Source organism: Suricata suricatta, chromosome 12, assembly GCF_006229205.1.
Source record: "Suricata suricatta isolate VVHF042 chromosome 12, meerkat_22Aug2017_6uvM2_HiC, whole genome shotgun sequence".
Lineage (NCBI taxonomy): Eukaryota > Metazoa > Chordata > Mammalia > Carnivora > Herpestidae > Suricata > Suricata suricatta.
Genome location: NC_043711.1, coordinates 5,727,702 through 5,736,392, shown reverse-complemented (window position 1 = coordinate 5,736,392; position 8,691 = coordinate 5,727,702). Strand labels below are relative to the sequence as shown.

The 8,691-nt window shown below is 60.9% G+C and overlaps 1 protein-coding gene across 1 annotated transcript; it reads left to right on the top strand.

Moving 5' to 3' along the window:
* The first annotated feature begins 2 nt into the window (after positions 1 to 2).
* MCOLN1 (mucolipin 1) lies at positions 3 to 8,619 on the top strand. The gene is made up of 14 exons (XM_029916212.1): positions 3 to 33; positions 2,172 to 2,368; positions 3,064 to 3,231; positions 3,321 to 3,486; positions 3,871 to 3,979; positions 4,239 to 4,335; positions 4,540 to 4,639; positions 5,073 to 5,179; positions 5,307 to 5,456; positions 5,599 to 5,700; positions 6,073 to 6,195; positions 6,492 to 6,707; positions 8,170 to 8,300; positions 8,388 to 8,619. The coding sequence occupies exons 1-14, from the start codon at positions 3 to 5 to the stop codon at positions 8,422 to 8,424; spliced, it is 1,734 nt and encodes a 577-aa protein (XP_029772072.1). The 3' UTR covers positions 8,425 to 8,619.
* The last annotated feature ends 72 nt before the right edge of the window (positions 8,620 to 8,691 follow it).

Below are 8,691 nucleotides of genomic sequence, written 5' to 3'. Positions count from 1 at the left end.
GCATGGCAGCCCCGGTGGGCCGGCGCGGCTCAGGTGAGGGCGCGCGGCCCCGCGGGTCACCGAACGCGGGCGGCAGGCGGGCAGCCAGCTTCCCCGACCTGGGGCGGCCGAGCTCCCGGTTTCCCTTGCCTCAACTCCGGTGCTGACCTCTCAGCTTCCCAGTAGTGGAGATAAGGACAGTTGGCCCCTAGAACCTGGGCGCCAGGTGGGCACCGGCTCCTCCGAACTCGGGTGGCGGGACTCCCGGGCGCTCTTCCTGGACCCACGTTGTGCTCCGACTTCCTAAACCCTGGCAGCGGGTGGCCGCCCGCTTTTCCGGCTCGGGCCGGGGACGTTTCCAGGGGGCTTGCGTTCTGAGCGCAGTTCCCCTTGTTCGGCTTGGCTGGAACTCAGCGGTCAGCGGCCGCTCCAACCCTCACGTGCAACTCCCTCCCCCAATCCAGGAGGCAATGCTCAGCTTCTTTAAACTCAGATAGTGAGCTGGGGGGTCGCCTCCTTGACCTTGGCGCTTAACTCGATTTTAGAAGTCCAAACCCAGGGAAGCTCAGCGTTCACTTAGGCGGTGGCTGCTCAGCCTTCGGTGTCTTTAGTCTCTGCTTGGGGGTGGGGGTCGGGGGTAGGGGGCGAGCGGGGAAGGCTGGAGGAAGATTCTGTGTTGGTCTTCCGTTTCTGAGCTAGCTTGAGATCCGGAAAGCTGTCCCTGCTGGTAGGATCTGGGGTGGGTCACCTGTGATCCCAGCTAGGGAGGCGGGCCTGCCCTCTGGCTTCCCATCCAACTATCTTGTAAACAACTCCACGACAGCATCCAAGCTCCAAAGGGACCAGCCAGGAGCTAGCGCTCCCTGCAGGACAGGTTCTGACAGTGCCACATTCATCCTGGCCACTGTGCCAGGCAGGCAAGCAGCCAGGTCCTGGAAAGAAGCAGGTTTCTCCGGGGGCGGGGGGAGGCGTGTCAGACGGTCCTGGGCTGCTGTGACCAGCTGTGACCCCAGCAGGTGATGAAACCTTGGACTTTCCTCTTGGGCTGATGAGGAACGAAGAGAATAAGTAGTGCTTAAAATAGTCCCTGTTTGCTGAAAAATTATTAAGATACTAACACTTAGCTTCTATTTCCTTTATCTTCATTCTGAGATCACCTTCCAGAATTTCAGTCTCAAGGTAGACTTTTTCCCCCCACCTGTCACATGAGGAGATGGAGGTTTTGAAAGATGTTCAGGATTGCCCAACTGGGAAGTGGCAGGTCTGGGCTATGTTTCTAGGGCTGTGTGATTTCCAGAAGCTGGTGCTCTTAACAAAGATGCTCAGTTTGCTCACGAACTGACAACACCCACGGGGGTGGGATGAGTCTTCAGCAAACGTGCTCTGCTATTGTTAGTTTTATTGTCCATCTCCCCTGCTCCAGGCCTGTCGCTTGTGAGAGGGTCACCCATCCAGGTCACGATGAGCGGGAAGGTCCTTCCTTGGGTGTTTGACCAGAAACAACTGGAAGGGGTCCCCGGGAAGCTGTCAGTTGAGTTTCCAGCTCTTGATTTTGGCCCAGGTCATGATCCCAGGGTCAGGGGATTGAGTGTCACACTGAGTGTCGAGCTGCTTGAAGATTCTTTCCTCCCTCTGCCCCCTCCCACACGTGCTTGCTCTTCTTGTCTTTAAAAAAAAAAAGGAAAAAAGGAAAAACTGGACTGTAGTTGACTTCCATGCTCACGCCTAGGGACTGGAGTTGGCATGAGCCCTGGAGCCTTGAGTGCCCTGTGAGAGGCTGGTGCAAGCAGTTCATTCTTTGCCCACAAACCAACAACTGGAACACGGACGGACCGTTCTGACGCTCTTACCGCATACCAGCCCCTGCGATAAATGCTTTGTGCCTGTCAGCTCCTCAGCTTCCCAGGGAGAGACGTTACTACCCCATTTTGCAGATGGGGAAGCTGAGGCTCAGAGGCTGAGTGCCCTGCCCAAGCCAGTGAGCAACAGAGTCATGCATCAGCTCAGGCCCTTTTGAGCCCCACATTGTAATTGGTAACCTCTGAGCAGTGTCGCTGTGTGTACCCGTGAAACGTCGCAGATTTTCTGGGTTTTCTTAGATCAGAGTTCTTTTCTTGACCGGAGCCGGTGGGACCTGTCTCCGGGGCTGGCATTGGCAGGTGGTCCCACACTGTCCTCTTCTTTTCCTGCAGAGACGGAGCGCCTCCTAACCCCCAGTCCTGGGTATGGCACCCGGGCCGGGGCTCCCCCGATCCCGCCGGAAGAGGAAGACCTGCGCCGCAGGCTCAAGTACTTCTTCATGAGTCCCTGTGACAAGTTCCGGGCCAAGGGTCGCAAGCCCTTCAAGCTGATGCTGCAAGTGGTGAAGATCTTGGTGGTCACTGTACAGGTGAGTCCTGCAGGGGCCCCAGCAGAGCACCCCGCGGCCGCTGCTGTTCTGGAAGGAGACTCCTGCAGTCAGAGCCCAGTCTGGACGCTGCAGCAACGCAAGGCCAGCGACAATGGCACGCAGTCATTGATCAGGAAGCCCCCCGGGTCTGGGTGGAAACAGCTCCTGGGAACCTCACAATTGCCCTTCGAGGTCTTGGCAGCTGTTACTGCCGCCCTTTTATAGATGAGGCAGCTAGGGCTCAGAGAGGTTAAGGGATTTGTCCAAAGTCACAGAGCAACCCAGCGGTGGGAGCTGCCACTTGAACCCAGGCAGCCTGGTGCCAGGTTGACTCTCAAAGAGAACGGACCCAGGGGCTAGACAGATCCTTGCCGCCATCCCAGGCCCCATCGTGGGCTTTGGGGACCCCATGATGAGTCAGACCGAGCCCCTGCCCTAAGGAGCTCTCGGTCTGGCGCTGTGATGCAGGGAAGGTTGCCACACTCCTGATTTCTTCTCAGTAAAAGCTCCGTCAGTGGCACTTACCCTGTAGAGTTGGGTTTTAGCACAGAGCCCGGCACCTGTTAAACACTTCCTTGACTTTGGTTACGAGACGTGGACACCTGCCAGGTGCTGCTTGCCCGGTGGGCCTTCCCCTACCCCTGTCCTGGGGGAGGCCCCATCCCGGCATTGTCCCTTCCTGCTCCCTCCGCCAGCTCATCCTGTTCGGGCTCAGCAACCAGCTGGCAGTGACCTTCCGGGAGGAGAACACCATTGCCTTCCGGCACCTCTTTCTGCTGGGCTACTCTGATGGGGCAGACGACACTTTTGCAGCCTACACGCGGGAGCAGCTCTACCAGGCCATCTTCCACGCCGTGGACCAGGTGCGGGCACGCGGGGGCCGGCGGGCAGGGGGTGGGGGGTGGGGGGAGAGGGGGCAGGGCTGACCGAGTCTCCCCTTCCCTGCCCGCAGTACCTGATGCTCCCCGACGTGTCGCTGGGCCGGTATGCCTACGTGCGGGGCGGGGGTGGCCCTTGGGCCAACGGCTCGGCCCTGGCCCTGTGCCAGCACTACTACCACCGTGGCCACGTGGACCCAGCCAATGACACCTTTGACATCGATCCAATGGTTGTCACTGGTGAGTAGGCAGGGCAGGATGGACCCCGCCATTGGCCGTGCTGGCTGCTGGGATTCCCATCTGGTTCTGCCACCCGGCCATCTAGGAGATAGGGTTGTCCTGATCGTTAATGACTGGACGTTTGGGGCGTTATTGGGGGAATGCTTTAATATCATTGATGCACTAAACGTCTGGGGGCTCACTGAAGGCGGGGCCCTAGGGCCTGTGTCGGGAAGGAGTCATGCTGGCCCCTGTCCTGGGGGAGACAGGGGGGAACAAATGACAACTGTTAAGTTCTCAGTGGGAAATGAAGTGGGGAAAGGAAAGGGGCTGTGGGGGACTCTGGGGAGATCTGCCTGTGCCTCTCCCGCCCCCAGTGTCCCTTCCCTGACTCCCTGTCCTCAGACTGCATCCGGGTGGACCCCCCTGAGAGACCCCTGGTGCCCCCTGGTGATGATCTCTCCCTTTCGGACAGCAGCGCCAGTTACAAGAACCTCACGCTCAAATTCCACAAGTACCACCTGATGGAGGGGCCTCCAGGGCCGGGCCGAGGGGAGGAGGGGTAGGGGAGGAGGGGTGGGGGAGGCAGCACACCAGGTGTCCTTGGCTGCCCTCTCACAAGCGGGGACAGAGGAAGGCCATGCCCATGCCCATGTGTGAGTACTTCCTTCATGAGCTGCAGAGTTGGCATTGGGGCAGGAGCACTGGGGGGGGGCGCGGGCAGCAAGAGGAAGGAGCAGAGCCCCTCCCCCTCACCCAGGCCTTCCCCCCAGGCTGATCAACGTCACCATCCACTTCCAGCTGAAGACCATCAACCTCCAGAGCCTGATCAACAATGAGATTCCAGACTGCTACACCTTCAGGGTCCTGGTAATCCCCGGGTGCGGGACGAGGGTGGGGGGCTGCCAGCAATAGGGGCTGCCTGCAGGGCTCCTGAGCTCCAGGGCTGGAGCTGGGAACAGTGTGGGAGTAAGAAGGGGAGTGGGGCTGGACAGACTGCCCATCGTGGGGGTCTGGGAGCCTGGCTGTGCCAGGATTTACTCTGGCTCCTGCCGCCCTGCCGCACTGCTGCAGATCACTTTCGACAATAAGGCGCACAGTGGCCGTATCCCCATCAGCCTGGAGACCCAGGCCCACATCCAGGAGTGTAAGCACCCCAGCGTCTTCAGGCACGGTGAGCCCCCAGGCCCCACCCCAGCCAGGACTGGGGGCCCTGGCCTGCTCAAAGAGTCCTCAGACCCCACCCCAGCCAGGACTAGGGGCCCTAACCTGCCTAGGGAACCCCCAGGCCCCACACCAGCCAGAACTGGGGGCCCCAACCTGCACGGGGAGCCCCCAGGCCCCACACAAGCCAGGACCGGGGGCTCTGACTTGCCCAGGCAACCCCCAGGTCCCACACCAGCTAAGACCGGGGCACCTGGCCTGCCTGGGAAGCCCCTAAGTCCCAGACCAGCATGGACCCCCAGTTCCTAACTCACCCAGGTAACCCATGAGCCTCCTGAGTAGCCACCACCAGTCCTGCAGGCCCTGAGGCCTGGCCTAGCCCCATCTCCAGTCTCCTGAGGCCCTGAGCCACTCCTGGCTCTACCCGAGTCATCTCCTCACAGGAGACAACAGTTTCCGGCTCCTATTCGATGTGGTCGTGATCCTCACCTGCTCCTTTTCCTTCCTGCTGTGTGCCCGCTCGCTGCTCCGTGGCTTTCTGCTGCAGAACGTGAGAGCCACCTCCAGCATCCTGCACGCGTGCCCGAGCCAGCCTTGCCCGGCTCCGGGGCCATAAGGGCCAGGCGGGGAGAGGGCCCCTTGCCTGGATCAGCTCTCACCCCTCCTGTCTCCTGCAGGAGTTTGTGGGGTTCATGTGGCGGCAGCGGGGACGGGCCATCAGCCTATGGGAGCGGCTGGAATTTGTCAATGGCTGGTACATCCTGCTGGTCACCAGCGACGTGCTCACCATCTCGGGTACCATCATGAAGATTGGCATCGAAGCCAAGGTAGGTCCTGCCTGGGGCCCTGTTGTCTCCTTCTGGGCACCGCTGCCCTACACGTGCCCCGTGCCCTATCCTGCCTGGGCCCACCCCACTCTCCCACTGAGAAGGGCCAGGCCAGTGGGGTTGACAGTGCTCCTGTCCCTAGAACCTGGCGAGCTACGACGTCTGCAGCATCCTCCTGGGCACCTCCACGTTGCTCGTCTGGGTCGGTGTCATCCGCTATCTGACCTTCTTCCATAAGTACAATGTACGTGCGCGTGTGCAGGCCAGGCCCTCCCCAGTTCTCACTGCCCCGCCCTGGATAAGGTCACGCACGTGTGGCAGTCCGCAGCCTCTCTAGACGGTTTTTCGTGAGCCTCTTCCCCCTCCCACCCCAGACGTCCGTGTCCCTACCCCGGAACCACAGCCACGGGGGCCCGCCGCCTCGCACGCACGCAGCCCAGTCTGGCCGTGGCTTAGCCTCCAGCCCCCACGGCGCCCCCCCACCCTTCTGCACTACCCCCGGTCTCTGGCCGCTCTGGCACGACTTCAGCCAGGCCCTGCCCGCTTCACCCCACATTCCAAGTCCCACCTGGGTGCCCACACCGTGATTGTGCCCCGCCCCGTCTGCCTGCCACAGATTCTCATTGCCACGCTGCGGGTGGCCCTGCCCAGCGTCATGCGTTTCTGCTGCTGTGTGGCTGTCATCTACTTGGGCTACTGCTTCTGTGGCTGGATCGTGTTGGGGCCCTACCATGTGAAGGTAGGGGATGTCCGGGGCGCGCTGCTCAGGATCCACAGTCCAGGGGTTCCTGACTCCCCTCTCTAAGTGCCAACCCCACCCCCCACCCCCATCCTAAACCCTCTGATGCCTCACCTATCAGATTGTTGATCTGGGGGCACGGAATCCCCCACCTCGACCCTGGTACCTTCCTAGGAGGTCTGCGGCAGTTCTGCATATTGTCCCCTCGGATGCCCCCACCCCCAGTGCCCCACCCTGCCCCCCTGGCCCCGCCCGCGGCTCCCTCTGACCACAGCACCCCACGGCCCTGCCGGCAGTTTCGCTCGCTGTCCATGGTGTCGGAGTGCCTGTTCTCGCTCATCAACGGGGACGACATGTTCGTGACGTTCGCGGCAATGCAGGCGCAGCAGGGCCGCAGCAGCCTCGTGTGGCTCTTCTCCCAGCTCTACCTCTACTCCTTCATCAGCCTCTTCATCTACATGGTGCTGAGCCTCTTCATTGCGCTCATCACCGGGGCCTATGACACCATCAAGGTCAGCGCCGACCCACACGCCCACCTCCAGCGGGGCCAGCCCTCACACACACGCAGCCGTGAACTTGGGGCTCCGGGTCACCTGGCGTTGGCCCAAGCAGGGTCTCAGGGGACATGAGGCAGGGTGGCGAAGAAAGGATCCAGGGAGAGAAGGTGGGAGACTCTGAGAAGCCAGAACGGAGGTGGCCGGGGTGGTGGCGCGGATCACAGCCGCCACAGCCTCGGTTTTCTCAGCGTGGGGTTCTGGCCCGGGAGGCGTTCCTGGGTCTGCTTTTTACCGACAGGGAGACCGAGCTCTAGAGTTTTAGTGACTCGCCTGAGGTCAGCTACTGGGCGGTGGGGCCAGGCTCAACCCAGGACTGTGTGATTCCGGAAGGCCCCGCTCCTCATTCTTCTATCCTGCAGGGTGGTCTGGGTGGGAGCTCTTGGAGTCCAGGGAGTGGTGGTCCTGCAGGCTGCAGGGTGGAGGGAAGGGGCCGGAGTAGAATGTGGGGGCGGCAGGCAGGCCCAGCCCTGTGCTGGGCATCTAGGCAACACCGCGTATACAGACTAGGCTGGACTAGTAGGTAAGATAGAAGATCCAAGAACAGAAGTGTGAGGACCAGCCGGCGAGAGGGACGAAGGTTACAGAGGGCCCCCTGGTCTAGACTGCTACTGGGGCGAGTCTGGGGAAGTTTCTAGAATGTGCCGTCTAATGCTGGTCTTAGCCACATGTGCCTATTTACATTTTGACGTTAATCAACATGAATTCCATACTCAGTTCCTCACTCACACCTTTCACGTATCAAGTGCCTGAAAGCCAATATGGCAGGCGACAACCAGATTGGACAGCACAGATAGCAGACCTTGCCATCATCTCAGAAACTTCTGGATTGAGACAGAGTACCTGGGAGAAGGAGCAGCCAGGGCAAAGGCCCAGTGGCCAGAAAGGACTTGGGGAAGAGGTGTCAGCTCCTCTACCTGTTTGGGAGGGGGTGAAGGCTCTGCTGCAAGCAGGTGTGCAGTCCCCCTCCCCCCACCTCCCTGCAAGCATGGATAAGCCATCCCACAGACACCCTCATGTCACCCAGGCCTGAGGACCCCTGTGCGTCTTGCTCTAGCACTTAAACGTCACACGTGTGCATCAACTTTGGATGTACAAGCCCAGACCTTGATTCCTGTGTGTGTGCACCCAACTCAGTAGTTGGGTATCAAGCACCCAGATTGTGTCTGGTGTGGTGCTGGGTGCTGGAGCAGCAGCAGAGAGCACGTATTCCGGAGGCCAGGGAAGGTCTGGGGTGAAGCACACCATGAGGAACGACAGGTGCAGGGGACGGTGAGTGCAGAGTGAAGAGCTGCAGAGGCCCGGTGGGAGGAGCAGCGAGGCTGGTGGAAGGCACCTGGAGGAGATCCAGCTGGCTGGCTGGCGCAGGAGGTTGTGGGGAGGCCAGGCCTCAAAGGGGCCACCCCGTGTTTCTCCGCAGCACCCCGGAGGTGCTGGCGCGGAGGAGAGCGAGCTCCAGGCCTACATCGCGCAGTGCCAGGACAGCCCCACCTCCGGCAAGTTCCGCCGAGGGAGCGGCTCGGCCTGCAGCCTCCTCTGCTGCTGCAGCAGGTTCGAGCTGGGGGCCGGGGAGAGGGAGGGTGCCAGAGGGCACTGTTGCCTTCTGCCCCGGCTGGGCTAAGACGGCTTCTCTTCCAGGGACGCCTCGGAGGAACATTCGCTGCTGGTAAATTGACTCGGACCCGCCGCTGCTACTGGACATTAGCCCTCCGACTGCGGAGACCCCCGCTTATTTATTTTTAGGGTTTGCTTTTAAAGGTCCGGTTCCCTGCCGTGCCCTGAGGACCTGGGCCAGTCGGGCCGGACACTGGTGGGACAGGGGTGGGGTGGGTGTTAAATAAACGGGAAAATAAACTTGTTCTCATTTCTAGTGGGAGGGGCATTCCCTGCACCCACAGGTCTCGGTCCCTTTAAGGCGTTGCCTACCAGCGTCGCGAGCTGC

Excerpts from the sequence above, each read along its gene's own strand:
- MCOLN1 (XM_029916212.1), top strand. The coding sequence starts at position 3 with ATGGCAGCCCCGGTGGGCCGGCGCGGCTCAG. Across the intron at positions 4,640-5,072 it reads CCCCAGCGTCTTCAGGCACG|GAGACAACAGTTTCCGGCTC; the intron begins GTGAGCCCCCAG and ends ATCTCCTCACAG. Across the intron at positions 5,701-6,072 it reads CCTTCTTCCATAAGTACAAT|ATTCTCATTGCCACGCTGCG; the intron begins GTACGTGCGCGT and ends TGCCTGCCACAG.